This window comes from Daucus carota, chromosome 8, assembly GCF_001625215.2.
Source record: "Daucus carota subsp. sativus chromosome 8, DH1 v3.0, whole genome shotgun sequence".
Lineage (NCBI taxonomy): Eukaryota > Viridiplantae > Streptophyta > Magnoliopsida > Apiales > Apiaceae > Daucus > Daucus carota.
In genome coordinates, this window is record NC_030388.2 from 28,057,276 (window position 1) to 28,079,231 (window position 21,956).

The 21,956-nt window shown below is 34.4% G+C and overlaps 2 protein-coding genes across 4 annotated transcripts; both read right to left on the minus strand.

Moving 5' to 3' along the window:
* Positions 1–54: 54 nt before the first annotated feature.
* Positions 55–7,918, minus strand: LOC108199563 (probable acyl-CoA dehydrogenase IBR3). 2 transcript variants are annotated; one of them, XM_017367439.2, is made up of 17 exons: positions 7,662–7,918; positions 7,004–7,141; positions 6,705–6,845; positions 6,435–6,566; positions 6,014–6,199; positions 5,711–5,788; positions 5,360–5,476; positions 4,349–4,447; positions 4,146–4,263; positions 3,005–3,261; positions 2,693–2,878; positions 2,206–2,348; positions 1,670–1,754; positions 1,364–1,573; positions 803–955; positions 570–674; positions 55–448 (listed from the first exon to the last, which is right to left on the minus strand). In XM_017367439.2, the coding sequence occupies exons 1-17, from the start codon at positions 7,776–7,778 to the stop codon at positions 254–256; spliced, it is 2,460 nt and encodes an 819-aa protein (XP_017222928.1). In that variant the 5' UTR covers positions 7,779–7,918; the 3' UTR covers positions 55–253. The 2 variants fall into 2 exon arrangements, with proteins under 2 accessions (XP_017222928.1, XP_063939498.1); XM_064083428.1 differs by lacking the exon at positions 5,360–5,476 and having other exon boundaries at positions 7,662–7,885.
* Positions 7,919–12,328: 4,410 nt separating this feature from the next.
* LOC108197091 (uncharacterized) lies at positions 12,329–19,500 on the minus strand. Of its 2 annotated transcripts, XM_017364587.2 has the most exons (7): positions 19,253–19,500; positions 18,599–18,739; positions 18,374–18,445; positions 17,719–17,752; positions 15,268–16,939; positions 12,931–13,018; positions 12,329–12,689 (listed from the first exon to the last, which is right to left on the minus strand). In XM_017364587.2, the coding sequence occupies exons 2-7, from the start codon at positions 18,679–18,681 to the stop codon at positions 12,650–12,652; spliced, it is 1,989 nt and encodes a 662-aa protein (XP_017220076.1). In that variant the 5' UTR covers positions 18,682–18,739; positions 19,253–19,500; the 3' UTR covers positions 12,329–12,649. The 2 variants fall into 2 exon arrangements, with proteins under 2 accessions (XP_017220076.1, XP_063939247.1); XM_064083177.1 differs by lacking the exons at positions 17,719–17,752; positions 18,599–18,739; positions 19,253–19,500.
* Between the last annotated feature and the right edge of the window lie 2,456 nt (positions 19,501–21,956).

Consider the following 21,956-nt stretch of genomic DNA (forward strand, 5'->3'; position numbering starts at 1 on the left):
GCGCTATTCTAGAACCATAAACTTCCTGAAAATTAATAAAAATAAATCATCTCAACTAGTAACAGCAAAATATATCACAAATAAGTCTGAATTTGAATCGTAGTTATGTATTCTGTGTGTATCATCAGTCACAATGATCTCTCTTCCTTTTATTCAAAAGCTATATGCCAATTCATTTGTTTGAATACACCACTACATGCTTTTATTCTCATATTTCAGGAATGTATCTTTAATATTTTCATGTATAAAGATCTTAAAGCTTTGATGCTTTTTGTAGTTCTAATTTTGCAATTGTACCCAAGTGGACCTCGTCAGGGCCATCTGCAATTCTCAAAGTTCTTGCTGTAGCGTAGAGATGTGATAGAACAGTGTCGCCTGATAGACCAGCTCCTCCATGGACTTGCATTGCCATGTCAATTACCTTCAGTGCCATGTTTGGGGCCGCTACCTGCTCGGCATATAGTCATATATTTCAGATGGTAAACATATGTCAACATTTGGTTACTGCTTAGAATGAACATAAATCAAATCCAGGAAACGGATATCATTATTTCAAATTAATGAAGTACCTTTGCCATTGCAAGAATTCCACGAGCTTTTTTGTTGCCAACCCGATCAAGCTGGTCTGCAGCTTCCAGGACTAACAATCTGGTTTTCTCAAGCTCTACCCTACACTGCAACATGCACAACTCATTTTAGTGGCACCGATATTAATGAGCATATGGAGCAAATTTGCAAATTTAGAAACAAGTGAGAATTTAGAGCACTGGTTCCAGGAAAGTTCTATGTATTTTAATATTACCTTGGCCAGATCCGCCTGGAAGGAACCATGTTGAGCAATAAATTTTCCAAACGTTTTTCTTTGAAGAGCTCTCTGGACCATCAACTCCATGCCACGTTCAGCAGCTCCTATTAGTCTCATGCAATGGTGTAACCTTCCTGGGCCCAGCCTACCCTATAGCATGTAAAGTAAACATGTTGTGTAAAATAACTTACAGAGAACTGCAAATAGGAAGACTAAGTACTTTGCAGGCAACTGATGTATTGCCAGAAACGGTCTGGCCAATCATTGCACAAACAGGATATATGCTCCTGCGTAATGTTGTGTTGTGTTGTGTGTGTGTGTGTGCGCGGGGGGGGGGGGGGGGGGGGGGGGGGGGGCGGGATAACTCGATTTCGAGTAATAATGTAGACCTTGTTACAAAGGTTGGAAGAAGCTAAAAGAAAAAATATCTACATTTACTTGGGATTGTTTAATTTCCAGCTTTCCTGGAATTAGAATTGGCATATTAAATCATATATGGTAATAGTATAGTTAATATCTATGACTCGTGTAGCTACCAAAATTAAATCACTAATTTACCTGAGCAATTTCAAAGCCACCACCCTCTGCCAGTAGAACATTCTTTGCCGGCACACATACATTCTCAAAGTGTACTTCCGCGTGCCCATGAGGAGCCTCATCAAAACCAAATACCGTGAGGGGTCTAATTACTTGGACACCAGGACTTTGGATATCTACTAGGACCATGGATTGTTGCTTATGCTTAGGTGCACTCAAATCAGTTTTCCCCTGCATTATATAGTAATAACCTGCACTCTGTCAGAATTACACCTCTAACATGACAATCATATATTAAAAATAACATTTGCTTAAACTAATACGAACCATTACTATAAGGATCTTGCACCTAGGATCCATTGCTCCACTGGTCCACCATTTCTTTCCATTAATGATATATGAGTCCCCCTGTCTGCGGAGACATGAGTATTAGTTGATTCCTATCTTCTCTAAAGACATGGAAAGATAATTATTACGAATTTTGACTCTTTTTGCTTCTTTCTCATCTAACTCATGAGTAAAGATAGAAAAATTACATTTTTACAGGGCCACAAGCACCACTATTCAAAATTTTAGGCATCTTGTAAAGTTTAGAACCCCGGATGTAGCAAATTAAGTTTGCTAGAAAATTTTAATAATCTACTATATTCCCTGCACTGGCATATATTATCTCACATATTATAAAATTGTTTTGCACATTAAGTTTTAGCTTTTTAGATGTGAAACTGGCCATCTAATCCAAAAATCCAAAAACTGCATCTCCTATATATTTTTACACACAATAAAACTTAAGACAACATAGAACTTTTTCCTTTTAGCTAAATTAGACAACATAGAATTATTCATAACATGCTGCACTATACCTTTTAATGGAACACTCTATGTTGGTTGCATCGGAAGATGCAACTTGAGGTTCAGTCATGGCGAAAGCAGACCGAATCTTTCCCTCAAGCAGTGGAACAAGCCATTCTTGCATTTGTTCTTTATTACCATAGCGCAGTAGTACCTGTAGTAAAAGATTGACTGAATAAAACAGCATACACAAATATACATTAAAATGTAACATACAGTAAGCAGTCAGTACATGCCTTTGAACCAAGACAATTTTATGACCATATCATATAATGCCTTTCACAAAGTATGATAAACAAAAATAATAAATCATGTCTGCACGTTAATTATTCACATTCTCTCCCCATTAGTTTGAACGTTCCTAAGAACTTTACATAAAGTGAACGTTGATAATAGGAGGTTAGCATTCTCATTCTCGTGTTCAAACAAACCAATATGAATTTGTATATAGGTTCAACTAACTGATTATTTTAATATTAAGAAATTCCAAGCTTATACCTCCATATTTCCAGTGTCAGGTGCCCCACAATTAAACACTTGGGGAGCCCAAACTGAACGACCCATGACTTCGCAAAGGTAACCATACTCCAGATTTGAGAGACCTGCACCGAGCAACTGATCGAATGCTTTGTTGTCATTTTTCCCATCAAAAAGTAGTTTCCTTGCCCTAGCAGCACTATCTAACTGTACAATTACAGGATCAAAAAGTCAACAAGTGTTTTAATTTAGCCTCCACATAAAACGACAAGAAATCGGAGTAAATGAGATTTGTAAGTGAATGAGCGAAAATATAATGGATATTTGACATACAGGTAACCATAAGTTCCATAATCCTTGTTTCTTAGCCATTTCCTTTAACTTCTCCTCATCTGGGTGAACAGTCCAACGCATGGAAGAGTTGGCGAGTTTATTAAATTCACTTTCCATTGGGTATATATGATCCTCCATGAACTTCATCAATCTATCTCGCAGTTCCACAACCTTCTTCGTAGGAACAAATCCTCCTGATAATGCATTTTGATCTTCACTATTGTTGAACTGCCCCCGATGACCTCGTGCAAACCTATCTGAGAGATGAAGAATGGAAATTCAGATGTTTTTTACACAAGTGGCTGTGTGGCCCTTGGGTATTGATCAACAAGTCAGATGGAAAATAAAATAATATTAAGACTAGTTTGATCTTTGGTACCCCACAGAACACATGAACAGTCTAATATACATCAAATGATGCCCGTTTACACAACTTGAGAAGATGGAGTAGCATCCAGTTTTTAAATATAACAGGCTGGACAGAGTTCTGACCTTGTCTTGCTAAAATATATTGCTCCGATTTAATTTTAATTTTGTCAATAAAATAATATAAATATTTCTGATGGAGTTCACCCTTAATAGATTATGATTCCCTGAGTCTAGGTATGAGCTTAGTAACAGACTTCAATTCTATTTGATAAAAATCATCTGTACTTTAGATCCATCCATTTGGCAACAGTCCCACTTACACGAGTAAAAGAATTTGCCAAATTTTAGCAAATCCCACTTCAACACCTCTCACGCCAATTCTTTCATACCTAAGAAGTAAGAATCAATCACGGAATTATAGCAAAGTTCTAGCCTATCTACTACCAGTCTACCAGTGCTCCCTACCTAATGAGTTGCATAGTTAATTCAACCAGAAGACTTCCATAAATTGTCCTCCAACTGTTGAATAAATAAAATAATTCACATGATCTCATGGCCAACTAAGAGGGGAAATGTGAATCAACGTCGCCAAATCTCTGATTCAACCAGAACTTTCTCTTCAACCCAATATACTACATTTCTACCATACTGGCTCCATTGAGTCCACTGTCATGTTAGTTCCTATGAAAACATGTCTCCAGATATGCTAATCAAGTGATGAAAATTATACTGATAACTACATTCAGCAACGGTTAAGAGATAACAGAACTACCAGATGGAGGATGCTGTGGAAGAACAGACTTCTGTTCAATAAAAGACCATGCTGCTCCTATAAGAGCGTCACCTTTTAATCCTGAATTTTGAGCACGTTTACCACCAGAGGCATTACCCTGCAAACATGTGGTTATAATTATCAGGAAATCGAGTCGAAATTCTTTCAATTATTCTATGTCCATAATGAGAGTGCAAATGTACCATTATCCATCTGCAATGTACCCCTGCACAGATTGATGCCCCTCGGAACAGTGAAAAGGCAACATAAAATTTCCACTCATCAACTGGCCATGGTTTCCCCTACGTTGAAAATGTACAATCACACCATCAGAAAGTGAAAGAGTCCATGTATTTAATGCAACATTTTGCAAATGGAGACAGTAATAAGGCATGTTTTGGAGACTGATCTTTAATTTCCCCTCAGTTGAAGCCTCTCTTTAATAACAACAGAACTAAAAATATTTCCCCTTGTTTACAATTAACTAAAAAAATTAATAGCCATCGGAAACCAAGTATCTGAGAAGTATCATATCGACAATAGATGCAGTTTTGAGACATGTATAGGGACTACTCCTAATGGTACATATAGTTCGAGACTTGCTGGCAAAAAAAGTAATGGTATATAAGTTCAAGACAAAGGCAACGAAGGTCAAAACCAAATTGTTGACCATCTTTCACCATAACCAATATTTAAGATCCATTTTTCACTGTAATTGGTATGGAACAAACATGTTTGGATATGTACATATGCAACCAATGGATCAAGTCTTTTTAAATATACTATAACCTTCCACAAAAGAATGATATCAGTAAAATTGTCTCTAAACCCTACAAAGAACAGTAACATCATTTATCAATCTACAGACAGTTATTTTGAAAGTATCAAGTGCATGGGGGCATTTAGTTTGTTATGGAAATGAGAACAGAAATGTTAAGAGAATTAATATGAGGTTAAGCAGCAGGGATGATTTGGACGCCCAAGGTGCAAGTAAATCCCATGAACCAAAGGCCACATATATAATATTTTGAGCAAACTAGTATAGGGTGACACTTTAGATTCCCAGGTCTTCCATAGTCCAGAATCAGCACCATAGTACTAAAGCATCTTAATATCATCATTCTGTCTTTAAAATTACTAGCAATTCATAGTTACTCAAAACAATCTGTATAATAGCTAAAATCGTTTAGCTGATATTATGACCATGGGCTTACAGAAGCAGAGCAGTAATCTGCCAGATATTCAGGCAGAGAAGGAATGCCCTCTGGAATGCCAGTAGCTTCAATACCTTCATTCTGTAACTTGTCAACATCAACATCTACCAAGTAATGCTGCCAAGGAACACAAACATTAATCATTTCTGAGTTTTAAAATCATAATTCAATTTTGTGACTTGGAAGTTAAAACTACCATAGTATATTATATACAGCATCATTCTCGCATCAATACTTTGATAGGAATCAAACAGTTAGATAACGGTACAAATTGTAGACCAAGTGCAAGATAGGATATATGTATGTCCATTTGTAGTGCATAAATGTTCCACAATTCACCGAGATGATTACCAAGGTACTATATGCAACATCGCACATTTGGTTTCCAAGGGTGGACAACTCCCAGTCAAGAATACCAATCACTTTATCCTGCAATGCCAACAAATGAGCAATACTTAATTTACTTGACAACATGACAATTACTTAATATTATACATATCAAAATTAAATCAGCTGTATAGTAACTAAATATGTGTACAACCATTACGAGTATTAAACAGCTCGTCAGCTTAGTTATATTAATACAAGATTGGAGAGAAACAATTTTGACCATAAGGAATTAGATTGACAGAAACATAAAATCATGTTACACACCTCAATTGGATGAAATACAAGATTATCAATCCGAAAGTCACCATGGACTAGACCTGCCTTGGCACTAGACGAATCTTCAGAAGGAATATGCTGCTGCAACCAGTCAACTAGCTCTAACATTTTTGGATTCCTTGGAGACTTTCCCTCTCCAGTAGAAGCAAGATACTGCTTTGCCCACCTATCAACCTGATGTAGATATCATACGTATTCAGCAAGATTATTTCATCCATACAGAAGGCTTGAATTTCTGCAGGGAGCTTCATCAAGTTCATTTGAACTACTTATCTCATACACAAAGCAAAATGTTTAGACAAATGCTTAAAAACATTTAAAAAGTTTAATTCTTACGAAACACTGGAGTAGCTGGACCTACTGGTTTGCTTTTCACATTATTTGAGAAAAGGAACAAAGTAGCACTCACCTGTCGCTTGCAATAGTTGTCTCGACGCCCGTACTTTCCTAGACCAATGGCATCTACATCAGCAGAATGGAGAGAAGCCAAAGCTTTTGCAGTAGCACTGTATATTTGCCTCCTCCTGTTTGGTGCTAGGCCCTATCCAAATAGAACAGTCCAAACTCATGAAGTTCAGAATCAGACCAGAAACAAAAAGTATAATCAATTAAATCCTAATGAAAATTAACAAAAACAATCACGCACACTTAAGCGAGATAAAGAGGGGGGAAATCATACAGGTAGTTTAGGATCTAAAAAGATACGTCCTTCCAAGTACTCCATGATATAAAATGGAGTTCCAATCACCGCAGAATCAGTGCATAAACAGAACACCTTAGGAACCGGAACAAGTGTATGAGCGCCTAATGCATTCAGAACCTGAACCACAAATTGATGAGAATAAATTACTTGAACCTCTATAGCCTAAGTGGTTTGCATCATAGAACATATTTTAAACCCTAAAAATAGATAAGTTATTTTCTTTTTACTAACTTAACAGATTTATTTCATTGGCCTTAATATGTCATAAAACATACCTGAAACTCTCTCTCTACAGCGTGAGCTGATTGTAGTAATTTCCCTGCAGGCTTCTTTCTTAACACATACTGCTTCACCGAAGATCCTCCTAAACTTACTTCCAGCAAGTATGTAGGATTGGATTGCCCATGCCCAAACTAATAATAACATCATAAAATCAACACAATTTAATTAAGCTCTCATTTTCCTCTAAATTTTTTAGAAAAAAGTAAACAACGGAACTTCAAATACTTTTGTCGAGGATTGTTCCAACCCTCCGTGTAATTCTGTATCCACTTAGGTACATCCCTAATGAATCGATTAAGTGATTCCCCAATACCCTATACCTATTCATATCACAACCTCAAATACTACAAACAATTATCAATCACAAACATGATCAAAATCCATAAAACTTGCTCCTTAAGGTACAACACAATTCCTTCAACTAAAACACCAACACCATATCATCAACACAAATCACAATCCAATCAACTTATTATCCCCTACCCTCTTCAAATTACAACCTCAAATCACTACAATTAACAACTACAGTACCAATTAAAAACATGATCACAAACCATAAAACACAATTTTTCCATTTTCTTGAAACTAACAATATTCATATCTCAATAAAATGAACACAATCAGCTAAAAAACGAAAAGGGTCAGTCAAACCTGGGAAACTTTCACATGGGTCGGAGCCAAAGGGAAAGCTTGGACATGTTGAGAGCAGTAGTGCACCAAAACGTCGACGTTGAAGTCATGAACAACCCCAGAAGCTTGAACTGTCATGTTGGTTAGCAAGTGATATCAACAATAACGTTTACTAATGATATGAGTAGGATTTGAAACGTTTGATTTTTAAATGACTGAACATCGGATATATCGAATATCGATGCATACAACTATAGAATATACGATGTGTGTATAATATAGTAATAAAAAAAGGTCGTCAATGTGGACTTTTAAGTTTTTACCATTTCTGGCCGACAAAACGTAAGAGGATAATATATATTTAATTTTAAGAAACAATATATATTATATGCATATTTCCATGTCACATAATTCAAAATTAGAGTCTATCATATTGGATGACGTATTATCAATTGCAGAAGTGGCACGTCAATATATGTTCATAATTTTGAAATAATTTTTGAGTATTTTAATATTTTTCTTACTATATATGAGCTAAATCCAACTTGTAATTGGCATCCAATCACTTAAAGGTTACTTTTATTTTTATTTTTATGTCATAAATATTATGTAAATAAAATTAATTATCGACTGAAATTGATGTGTAGACTGTAGTTAGCAATTAGAGACGTGGACTCATTTTTGGACTTAAACATAGACCAAACAAGCTGAGCAAATGCCAAACATGACGTTGACATCCAAGATTACTCTAAGTTATTATTTTGGTTTTTATTTAAATATTTGTCCAAGATTGTTCTAAATTACTATTATTTTAGCTTTTCTTAATATTCAGATTTGATTTTTCGATGTTTAAGGATATATTTTCTGTTGCAAGTTGACAACTTAATACCTATTTTGGACAATTTTTTGTGTAAATGAAAATAATCATTTCATTTTATGTAGTATATTTATGTGTTTATAATATAAGTATACATGAATATTGAAAATCTACTTATCTACTTATCTACTTATATAATCGTGTTAAGCCTCTCTCCTGAGCAAATAAATTACCTAGCTCCGAACCTGAGCCTAACTCCGAACCTACCTCCTTCTCATTTATAAAAAAAGAAGTTATTGACAAGAATCGAACCCGAGACCTCTCTATTCATGTGCACCGCTTAAACCACTTGAGTTACACAAACAATCAACATGTCATTCAAAAGCCTTAAATACATACATTAAAACTGTGGTATTTATATTTTTTTTCAATATCTTAATTATTTAAAATAAGTTATTATTTCAGTTAAGTCTCATATATCGTGTACATGATAGATTAATATCAATAAACTAATTATTTACATAAATAAATTTAAAATTGAAAAAGAATCTAAATAATAGGGCTCGAATCATGATTCCATTTTCTAAAAATAGATATAATTCATATCCGAATAAAAATGAACAATTTTAAATCTAACTTAATAGTTTAAACGAGTACCAATACAATATTATAGAAATTTTAAGTAATGAATTTGAAAAATAAGCTCAAAAACTAAGATTTCAGTGAGCATCTCTGAAACAAAAAGTTGATGGGCTTTCAACATGGACTATGTCATATTAATTTTTTTTATTATATATTAATTTTTTTTATTATAAAAGGTGATTTATAAAGAGATTGCAATATTTTGGAGAACACTAAATAAGGTAACTAAAAGAATATTCTTATTCTTTTCAAAAAAAGAAAAAAGAATATTCTTATTTAGAATAGTTTTTATTTTAAATTTATGAATTCAGAATTGGACGTGTAATTAAATCTATTTTTAAAAAATATAGATATAAGAATATTGTCAAAGACATCAAATTTGGTATCAGAATATATATTTAAATGATGTAATTTTAATGACATATGAATTTGAAATATTATAACTTGTGATATAAAGTTGTTTTTTTTTTATCAAACTTGTGATATAAAGTTGATTTTAGGGAAATTCTATATTGTTAAATCATTGTTTGAGATCTAATTTATAAAAATTATATGAAAAATCATTAAAAATCTTGATCATCAAGCTTAAAAAACTAATTATAAAAATTAAAATTTAACAACAAGCCAATATTATAACAGATTGTATCAAAGTAATAATCTTCTAATATTTTAAATTAACAATAAAAATCTAAGACATTAAAATACTTTATCGCTGATCTGAAAATTAAAAAGTTAAACCACATTAAAAGTGTCAGAATTGTTTTGGGCACAGTTATAAGTTTATTAGTTGAAATTATACTTTTATAATAAAATAAGGTATTGGTCTTTTTAGTTGTTACAATTTCTATTTATGCAAAATGTGTGCAGCATATGCTAAAAAAGACTGTGTTGATGATCCGCCTCATCATGTGTCACTTAACTATGACGCCAAATCTACGCTCAAAAAAAGAATAAATAAATGTAAAACAATGCACGCCACACATCTTCTTGTAATGACGATTTATGATATCGTAATTCAATATATCAAGAACAAGTTTTCATCAAAATCATATTATGTTAGGTGAAATAATTTAATAATTTTCAACAATAAATTACAAATACTTTTAATGAGGAATAATATATTTAAAATCTAAAAATTTCAGTATTTATGTCGAATGTAATTTTGAACAGGTAGATAATATGATGATGACCTCTATATTCTCACGAATTTGAATATAGAAAAATCAATTCAGCTGTAGTTTTTGATACATAAATTTTTGAAAAATATAGTATTTATTATTATTATTATTATTATTATTATTATTATTATTATTATTATTATTATTATTAGGTTGCAAATATAACATTTTCATATCTACTTATTTTGTCAAAAAATAAAAAATTCGTCAGTATTATATAATTTTCATATTTGCTATTAGGTTGCTCGAAAAAATACGACGACACGTCAATATTATTTAAAACACTACATAAACTAGAGGCCCGTGCCTCGCACGGGCTTTTATGCTAGTAACAAGTAAAAAGACGAAAGATTTAAAGAGTATTTGTCTCATTAATTTTTTTTCACCATTTAACTCCTTTTTGAGGTGTTTTTATCAGTCATTATAATTTTATTATTGTCAATATTCACGGGCACGTCTTTACATGTTTATAAGTTGGATAATAAATTTTCGAAAGAAAGAAAGATCATTCAAATATTGTTTTCCGGTACAATTAGGATCATTTTGTTAAAAGAAACTCAGAGTTGATCTCGATTCAGAATTCAGCGGACCTTAAAACTTTTGCGATCAAACATGACGAATTTTAAGCATCAAGTTAAACTCACTCCCAACTCAGAAAAAACTCAGCTCTTGCGCTCGAATCACATAGGTGCAGACAATAAATTAAATAAATAAGAAACTTCATTCAATGTTGCCTTCCAGCTCAACTTTATCTCGCATGTATAATTTGAAGAAAAAAAAATAATTCACTTATTGGGCAAATAATATTAATATTTCTGTTAAGCACGATTCACCTACTGTTTTTTTTATTGCAAGGCAGTTTGTTTGTTTTTGACTTTTAACACACTTTAGATGGGTTGATTTATAAAAAAAAACTAGAATTTTTGATTGATTTCTTTTTGTGAATTAAAATTTGGATTAAAAACATAAGTCGCGCTCAAGAGAGAACCAGTCCTTAAAATAGAACCATAGAACCACTAAGTTTCTGCTGCAGAATCCTAAATTTTAAATAGATTTTTAATATCTAAATCTAAATACATATTCTTTTCATATTTTTTCATCGTTGTGTCTATTTAAAAATAATTTTAAAATATAATAAATAGATATTGACATTTTTTTGCATGTGAAGTTCTGCTGCAGAACTTTAACTAATACTTAAGTTCTTAAATTCTGCTCCAGAACTCTACCTAATAAGGTAAGGGTGCTATGGTTCTCTCTTGAACGTTTGAACGTGACCCTAAAAACATAACCTAAAAAAGAAATGAAAGGAGTCGTATACAGTTTGATCACAATTCAAAAAGAAATGAAAGGAGTCAGTAGACAGTTTGATCACAATTCAAAAATAACGCCTCAAAAATTATGAAAGATGCAATTAATCACGCATCCAAAATTATGAAAAAAATAGGCGATTAATGAAGCCGTATCGTACTGTACCTCACAAGAGTCCTGCAATTATATTACAAAGTCTACTAGAAGTTGGAAATATAGAGCCGTCTAGCATTTTCCGGTAAAAAATTTATGCACTTCGCAGCAAGAGATAAATAGATGATTTGGTCACTTAACGAGAGACAAAAAAACACTTGTATATTCTGAGTAAGATGGAAAACCTCCTATCAAGCTCAAACATACAAGTAACTGAGACTAAAGGGATCCCCGTTGGCATAATTAGCAATCTACCAAAAGAAAGATACATGTCCCTGTAAAAAAAAAAACTTGCCACACAGGCAACTGGAACTGTTGGCGAACGATGCAGCAAATGAAATACCTAGAGAGTAAAAGCTACATCTACTGTATAACATGTATCAGCCGCTAATATTTAGTTGACTCACAAATGCGTGTGTGCTCTTTCAATATTTGGTCCTGAGACTGCTCTAAGATATGGCATACTTAAATAAGGATTGCGATTTATGACCCAAATTGATACTTAAGAAGGTCCTCTATCGAGATGGGATCATGGGAATTAAGGGATGGTCGGATGGATAGTCTGAAAGTGACATAACTAGATACAAATATGGATATACTTTGCAAGTGCCACTAAATATAAACAATTACATTAGAGTTAATAGTAAAACAGTAAATCACCCCCCATTCTATATAAAAAAAGCTTACTGACTAATTAGTCAAAGAGCTATGCCAGGCGTTAGTTCATATTGTACAAAAAGATACTAGCTCGTAAACAAGCTGTATTATCCAGGGAAAGTCTGACTGAGTAACTTTAGCAAAACCCATCTGAATCCAGATGGGAGATCACATTAGCGATGCTAACATATACTGGTATGCATACTTACATGTTGTTTGATGTGTCCAACGGAGGCTCGAGAATGACACTCTAACTAACTTGAACTCGTCATCCCTTCAAGTTTGTTTTTACTACTGCATTTTGTTAACAACAATGCAAAAGGGGAAAGAAAATCAGTTGCGCAGAATAACTGAATAAGAATATGTCCATGCCTAGCACTGCTACTGCTGAACTAGTTTTTAGAAAATTACTTTCTAACAGGTTCTTTGCATTGTCTTTTCAAGTGGTTTAATTGTTCATTCCTAATGTTTAAAACTATAAAGTTGTTAGAAGAAAAATAAATGAACACATACAATTACATGTGAATGAAGCTACCTTTGTGGAAATGAAGGCCAGAGTTGTTCAGCTAACTGAATAAGAGAACCATACCCGTCCTTATTTTGATAGCTTTTTTCTTTGTCAACTGCATAAAATACAAATTAAATATCAGTTCAATATTTGTTTAGATACCTATGAAATCATGTGAAAGGAAAAATATGGTGAAAGTGTGTGGCCCACATTCTTAAAGCAATTAATAGCCAACAAGGATCCCTCACAGCAGCACTCTAAAGCACAAATATAGTATCTGCAATCAAGCAAGCATAATATAAAATGTTCCAGAGTTGGCCTAGTCAATTCTTATTTATGGCAACTCGACAAATTCTACCGGAGACATGATTCTTAGGGCCTGCTCCTGAGTTTTTTAAGGAGGCAAGTATAGTACTCCCTCCGTCCCACTTCTTTTGTCTTGTTTGACTTTTTGTGGTCAAATTGACCAAACTTTGACCGGTAATGAGTAATTATTATTACATGATTTCCAAAAATTGAGAAATACATCTTAAAGTAGAATAACTATAGATTCTAGTAATATATTTTTTACAATTTTTTTCAATTATTTAATATATGTAAATTTTAGTCAAAAATAAAGTCAATTTGACCACAAAAAGTCAAACAAGACAAAAGAAGTGGGACGGAGGGAGTAATATAAAAGTGCTTTCACTTGCATCCCATTTTTGGAGTGAAACTATACTAAAAATGCATTCATTTGCACTTGCTTTTGTCTTTCCAAAAAACTCGGGAGCACAAATAAGAGTGAAAGTTCTATAACTTTACTTCTTTTTCACTTGCTTTCCTCCTCATTTATAACTCGGGAGCAGGGTGTTAATGAAACATATATGCTGTAAAGTGTATAAAGTTTAGCTTAAAACTGAAAACTACATAAGTGAATTATATATCTTCCTCTGTGCCAGAGTAGTAGGTCAAAAGTTCACATGTATCCACAATTCGATTCAGCAGCCATGATAAATACTTGTAGCCTCCAGGAAAACAAAATATCTTCTGAACTCTAGGATATGAAATATTGATTTTAGTAAATAACTCATTAATAGTTTACAATTTATTAGTGTGTAAGTTGTTAGACTGTTAGAGTGCTGATTTTTTACTATATGCTCTCTCAAGAATCCTAATATTTCTAAATTATAATATATATATGTGTAGAATAAAGTTATGGTAGTTTTTACTATTTAGTAGGCAGGTCCACAAATCAAATTTCTACTTATATTCGTCAAACAAAAAAATTCTACTTATAATATATACAATGTTGAAGCAGTATATTAATAGTTATTAGTTTAATAAGAGTGCAAGTAAAAACTATTAATAAAACTTCTGAAAAATAAAACCAAGTATAAACTCATTTGTCAAAATTTTGATCTACTAAATTTGTATCAATTATCCATTCATGCAGGTAACAACAAATCTAAGAACTTTTTAATGCCACTATTCCTGATTTTAGTAATGATCTACAAAGCACTTAGGTGCTAAAAAATCAAATGAAAAACAGAATTTTTATAAATACATTAAAATAACTTGAAAAGACTATGGTGCGCCAAGTAATTTGAAAGCATGGCATTAAGGCTTAAGCACATTGCTGCTTACCTAAACTCGAGAAGTTTCACGTTCTATAATCAATTCAGCCCAAACACTCACATAATATGACAAACAAAGTCTACGCTGCTAAACATCTACTTTATCGGGCCACTCATGTTATATGCTAAGCAGAGCCCACTTCTAGTTATTTACTAACAATCATTGATAATATGGAATGTATATGGCATTTGTAGAATTGGGTGGAGAGAGAAAGAAAGAGTTTAACTTCTTCTTTTTTCCCCACCTGCTCTGGGTAGGATGACAATAACTACTTGAGGATAACTGAAATTTGTTTGCTGAACTATTCTCTACAAATGGAACAACAAGAGTACATTATAAACTGTAATTATCGCGTCAGTGGGAGCCATTGCCTCCTTGTGTAGCTCCTACTTGTTCTAGTCACTATTATGGTTCAAGTAACAAGACAGCATAATTTTTCAGTGAAAATTGAAGTGGCTTAAATTTAACTGACTTGATATCCAAGGCTAATGCATAAAAGACAATGTGTTCGTTTGCGTAATTTTAGAGCCTTATTGGTTGGAGGGAATCCCAAACATTAAACCTTGTATGCTAATTATAATTATGATCCCAGAAAATGCTCGTTTTTTGCTTTTTGCATGTCCTATAAATGGAACAAGAATGTGACAAGAGTGATAAAGTGCAAGAACAGAATAACATAAATTATCATACAACGAAGAAAACATTAATTATACACATATAAAGTAAAACCAAAAATAAGGGTCTTACCTTGGTCATCGCCCCGATTGCGATCGCCACATCTGAGATATGCTAATACATCATCTAGATCTAATGGCAAACCTTCAAATTGTGCAAAGTCACTCATCATATACCCAAGGAGACGATAAGCAAACAAACTTGTCTCGTCACTTGCTCCTTGAATTGCCAGGTACAGGTTTTTGCCATTTTTTCTCGTATTACTTATATCCCTATGAGAGACGTTAGATTCTAAATAATGTATAGGTTCTTGTTTAATGCAAGAATGTCCATTCAATGAAAGAGGTGAAACGCAGGCACTTTGAGTTTCTGTTTTTTTGGTTGTCAGAACAGCCGAGGAGAAAACACATGATGAATCCACTGTATTCATACAGGTCAACTGCATACAATCTAGTTCAGCCTTACAAACTCTGTTTTGTGCAGGAGGAGAACAGAAATCTTGAGCATTATCCTGAGGCTCTGTGGTGAAATTAGCTGAAATGCTCTCTGTAATACTTTCCGATGGGTCGTGTTGCTCATTGCAACCAAACCTGCTATAATCTGAAGGTTTATTTTTTATATAATCATTAACACAGTATTCATCATCGTCATCATCATCATCATCATCATCGCTTTCTTCCAAATCTTCCATATATGAATCTGCAAAATCATAGTCAAACTCATGTTCAGGAGATAAATCCCACACAATCTGCTTTATGTGTGCCCCCACACTCAATATACATTCAACTTCCTCTTCCATATCCTCCTTCGAAAGGTACTTTAAAGGAGCACTACGAGATTTTTGATTAATAACAGCAAGAGCCTCCAGCAACCCTTCCGGAATACTGTCCATATCACTGCACTCAAAAAGATATTCTGTTAACAAGTTTCTTATAGCGCTCCGCGAACCCCTCTTTGATAATTTAGACCCTGGATCAAGCAGAAGTTGCAGTTTCTTCAGTTCTGGAAACCTCACCCTCTTGTTAAGGTACCAGATAGCCTTCGTGATCTCCATATGCAAGACTTCTAAGTCTGGAGAAAACTTTCTGAGATCTGCCACATACTGATTGCCTTTAATTAGCTTTAAAGCCAATACTGCAACCCCCATTGCTTTATTTAATAGTTCACGTGAGTCATCCTCCTCACCAGTTGTTCGCAACATGTCGATACAAGTTTTTCTCACTAAACTGATTAATTGATCCCGCCTCCGTCCCTGTTTTGGGGGTATTACCTGGGGAATGTATCCCCGGATACCTCTGACCTTTCTGTGCATAGCAAGAAGGGCACAAGTAGGTAAGTCATCAAGCAAATCTAACATATTTAGAACAGCAGCTTCATATGATTGGGATGAACAATCCAAGTATTTTACAGGACTCCTGCGAAAATTACGTGGGTCCTTGAGAAGTGAGGATAACTTTTCAAATAAGTCATCATTAGGACTTAGAATTGTTTTCTGAAGACAATCTTTTATCACCTTTTTCATCCTCCACCGGATTTTCTCAAAGTCGAGTGAGCCCTGTGTCAGTATGTCAGCAACACTGCAAAGGCATTTGTTTGTCATATAATCAAGCAGGGGCAAAATATATCGTACATCATTAGACAAGTCTAAGGGTAGCATATTTTTGGTATGTGCTTGTTCTTCCCACTCTTCTTTAAATCCATCAAGTCCTCGTTCAACAAAAGATTTGATCGTCTCATAGTATACCTGCAACAGAATGGAACTCATTACATGTATAAAAAAATGAGTAAAAAGCCAGACGAGGGGAGGATGAAAATACAAGGGCAATGCCATATCATATTTTAGTATGCTGACTATGTTTACACTCAAGAGTATGCTAGCTAGATGAGAAGCAAATGCAACATGATTCAATGAAATTAAAGGAACCCAGATAAATCAGGTACTTGCAGACTGTTTTTCCCCCTTTTTTCTCTACAGACGTTTAACATGTAACATTAAACTTTATTTTCATTTCACAAGTAAAAGATAGTTCACCTGCTAAGTTTTCAAGAAAATAATTGATGAAAATTGTGATTAGAGCACAAAAAAATATATATTTTACCATGACAACAATTTATAGATCAGTATGATGGAAATGATCATCAATTTAAAAAACTATCTGGTGAAAAGTGCACCTACCGTGCATCTGCAATAATGAGATGACCGAATACTACATTTTTTTACTTGGAAACAGGTGAAAAGAAGATGAAAAAAACTCTAAACCTGATTGTACAGGTCATTCAACCATATTGACACAAAATTAAAGTCCCTATCCAGATAATCAGAATACCATTAAAATTATAGAAAAAAATAAAAAGAAAAACAGTAATTTTCTTAAATGCATACACGGGCATTAATTTTTCTCAAGTACATCAATTTTTGGCTGTTTTGCCCAGTGTCATGTACAGAAAAAATGAATGGGCCATTTTTGCTTTAATAGTACTGCAATTTCTTAGCATGCTATACTCGGCTTTTAAAACACTTACATCATCCTCCCTAAGCAATGACTCGGGTAAAGTCCTGCACAAGCAGAAAAAGAAAAAAAAAAGTTTTAAAAGCAGAGTACCAACTCATAACAAAAATAGTGATATGATTTATCAAATGAACAATAAAGAAAGATGAAATGAAGAAAAAGATGAACTGAATACAGTAGTTCTAGTATGCTAAAATATACTTAAGCAAAATGCAGCTTTAAGTTAGATACACGTCTTATGACACAGGCAGTCACTCGAAACCCAAAACTATATAAGAAATTCACAGAAGGTCCTATATCTTCGTTGACTCGAAGTCCAACTTGTTTTATAGACATTGCAATGATCTTCTGTATTCCAATATTAATATCTATAGATCGATGTACTACCAGTAGTGAAAGTCAAACTTATGAACCAGTATGTTTCCAAGAGATGAAACCCAACCCACATGGTCCTTTTTAAAAAATAGAAAAAGGAGAAGAAAAATAGGCATGTGCCTAAAAAGCCATTTGGACATCATTAGCTCACAAATCCGCTTCAGTTAATTGAAACCGATTCTAGAAATACTTACTCAGTTAATTAATATATATTCAATTGAGTTAATTAATACAAATTAAACTTAACAGTAATTTTTCTCAGAGAATGAGAAACAGAGGGTTTCGGCTAGAACCTTTTATGTTTAGACTCGGAACCGAAAATGACCGTTTGTTCTTTTTTGGTTAACGAAAGTCCAGCTAGCCACCTACAAAAATTATCCAAAGATCAAGAATCAACATACACAGACTAACAAAGATCGCACGCTACTTGACTAAAAAATCAATTAAAGATTTACATATACATAATCAGCAGCAATAATTGATTACAAGAATTTAAAAGATACATATATGTTGAGTACCTTCGTTTAACTCTGAGGCGGTTCTCTTGCTCAGTGAAGTGCGACATGAGAGCCTTCACATCTTCTGAGGTGTAGAAATCCATCTTTTATTATTCTTGTTCTAATTTGGGGAAAATTAGATACACATACACTCTATATGCCCTGCAACATGACAATAAGCAGAAACATTAGGTCTAGCCTCTGCAACTCGCAACTCTGCAGGTAGACCGTAGATCATACCAGAACACAATTAACCAAAATTGAAGAATCAAAATAATTACTACCTCTATACCATTCAATTTTATACGTTTTTTTCAACTGCTAGACACGCAATAAAGTCTAGTTCTATAAATTTTTATTCAAAAAAACAAATCTTAAATACAAGTTACAGAACTATATTTTACGGGAGCATTAAAGTGTGTGTGCAGCATCCTAATCCCCGGCGTATACAACTCGGGGGACGGAGGGAGTATAGACTATTACTCAAATTCAATGTCCTGATATATAGTATGATTCGATGAAAACAAGCAATTAATCATCCATGTTTTGACAGAACAATAAAACTGAATAAACCCCTAGAATAACACGCGTTTGAAAGCTATACAACTTCAGAGAACAAAAACACACTAGTGAGGCTGCAGAAACAAAAAATTGAGACAAACACAGATAAAATACCTAATTTAAATATGAGAGCAGCTGCAACCAAAACAAACATATATGTTTTTGTGTGTGTATGTGTGTGGGGGTGTTCGAGTGTTGACCGAAGGCGGCGGAGTTTCGTCGGCGGTGATGCTATTTGAGCGTGTGTGTCGTTTTCGGTGGCTTAAAAGACGGCGGGGTCGCCGGAGGTGAAGAGTACAAGAGAGGAGGCGTGAAGGTAAGAGAGGGAGATGAGAGAGATACATTAATATTAATATTGATAAAATAAAAAAAATAATAATAACCCCTTTCGGTTTAAGTAAAAAATACGTATATCACGAGCAAATGGCTAATTTTTACTACTCATATATAATATATAATATATAGATAAATATTACAAAACATAAATTTAAATGAAAACATTATTATTTAATAAATACTTCCTCCGTCTCTAAAAAGGTTTTTCGTTTGAAATGTCGGCATTGTTCGTACTTCGTAATATGAGACAAATTACTAATTTACGTCTAATTTATAAGATAAAATATATTCACGAGTAATCTTGTTGGATTCGTATTTTTGAGTACTTTAATACGATGAAGGTTTTATATTTAATACTAATGTAAAATAAAAAATATTAATGATCAAAAATGTGTATTGGCAAATGTGATAAGAGAAATGCGAAAAGTATTTAAAGACGGAGGGAGTAATATTTAATTAAATATAAATATCTTATCATATAGAAAAAATATGATAATGATATAATTTAATCAAGTTATAAAATTACATTTGGGCCTGCCTAATCTATTTGTTTTTAATCAAAAATATTTCTAGTTAGTCAAAGGTATTGGAAATTTCGAATATTTATAATTATATAAAAATAATATTTGTGCTAGTCAAGAATATGAACTCCCACAATTACATGCCTGAATTTAATTGTTGCTCAAGAACTACTCCATTTCATATTATTTGTTTATTTTTCAATTTTTGCTTGTCAAATGAACCATATTTTAGTTAAAATTTAGAAAATAGTTATATTTTCAATATTTTATATTTTAAAATAATGATGTTGTTAATTATTTATTAACTTTTTGAATAATTGGCCATATTTTGTTTTTATCTTTCAAAAATAATGTTACAAATTAGCGTGCACCATTCTTTTAAAAAAAATAAAGTAAACTCAGGCTAGAAATTTGCAATTCTGAAAAGTTGGTCTACAATTTACTCTGTTACCCACAAAAGTTAAAGATATGATAAGATGAATTTGTTGGATGAAAAAAGAAGTTCAGTCGAGATAATTGACTGCAAGAACACTGCTAGTCGCTAGATACAGAAATGATGTGCAGATCCCATGCAAACTTATATTCTTTGTAATGACCCTTATATTTAAAGCTTATCTTATCCATGATCTCAATCTGCACTATGTGCAATTTATAGCAAGTACACATATCTATAGTCTAAGGCAACTTTCAAAACCTCACCCCTTTTGTTATGCCCAAAATTTGACTATGAGTATATATGAAAAGGTACGGCCCTCGGAGGTGTGACCTCTTTGAGAGGGCGTACCCCTTAGAGGTGTAACCTCTATGGGAGGTGTGACCTCTATGAGAGGCTTAACCTCTATGAGAGGGCGTAGCCCTCGGAGGGCTTGGCCTATGTGATAGGGCGCGGCCCTCGGAGGTGTGACCTCTTTGAGAGGGCGTACCCCTTGGAGGTGTAACCTCTATGAGGGGTATGACCTTTATGAGAGGCTTGAACTCAATGAGAGGGCGTAGCCTTTGGAGGTGTAACCTCTATGAGAGGCTTGACCATATTTGGCCACATTTGGCCACGTGAATTGGGAGAGGGCGCGCCCTCCGCGGGTAATCCGGGAGGCGCGGCCCTTTGTCTCAAGAGCAGGATGTCACGTGTCTGAAGTGTGAAGAGAATGAGGAACAAGGGTCAAGGGCGCGCCCTCCGTGGTCGCGCCCACGGGTGAATAATATATGTGTGAGGTTGAGTGAGTCTCGACGACGACCCTTCCGAGGGATACGAAGACCTACCCTTCCGAGGGATATGAAGACTAGTGCCGGGCTCATCTGGTAGTTATCAGGCTCATCTGGTAGTTCCCGGGTTACGTCCGGGCATGATCTATAATCCCCAATCCTGCTATCTGCCGGGTTGTCCTCGTGCGGGGGCTTGGGGTGATCATGATTGTAGAAGGCCCTCAGGGGTGACATGAAGGCCGATCATATGTCCGGGTCCTGTATTCTGGTGAGTTAGTCCTCATTGGGGGACTGGGACGATCGTGTAACTTGGCTCCTCATTGGCCTTACCTTTTAGTGAGAACCTTCACTAGGGGATAAGGACGCGTCCCTACGCCTCGTAGGAGTGGTCACGGCTCTATCCGATGTCTCCTCCATGCTACTAAGAGTAGCGGTTAGTGTCATCTCTCGTAGTGGAGATGATGCCGTATCCGTGATGTACTTGGACTAGGATTCTAAGGTAGTTGCCTCAAGGCTTACTTCTAACTGGAGTAGAACTCTAAGTGATAAGTCACCGGCCCAAGGTTGGTCTTATCCCCAAGAAGCCTAGTCCTGATCAAACTAGGAGTCTTGGTTCAATAGAACTACGTATGGCTTGATCCCCTATAAATATAGGGGTACGTAGGCACATTAGGGGATCATGAGTTGAGAGCACGTGAGACCAACTCAAAACCCTAATCTCAGCCACCCCTAAAAACACACAACCACCGCACTCTGGC

Coding starts and splice junctions, on each gene's coding strand:
- LOC108197091 (XM_017364587.2), bottom strand. CDS start 18,681: ATGGATTTCTACACCTCAGAAGATGTGAAGGCTCTCATGTCGCACTTC. Junction 18,446..18,598: donor CGCCTCAGAGTTAAACGAAG/GTACTCAACATA, acceptor TAATTTTTGTAG/GTGGCTAGCTGGACTTTCGT. Junction 12,690..12,930: donor TGGCCTTCATTTCCACAAAG/GTAGCTTCATTC, acceptor AACAAAATGCAG/TAGTAAAAACAAACTTGAAG.
- LOC108199563 (XM_017367439.2), bottom strand. CDS start 7,778: ATGACAGTTCAAGCTTCTGGGGTTGTTCATGACTTCAACGTCGACGTT. Junction 2,879..3,004: donor TATGGAACTTATGGTTACCT/GTATGTCAAATA, acceptor GTAATTGTACAG/TTAGATAGTGCTGCTAGGGC. Junction 1,574..1,669: donor GCAAGATCCTTATAGTAATG/GTTCGTATTAGT, acceptor TATATAATGCAG/GGGAAAACTGATTTGAGTGC.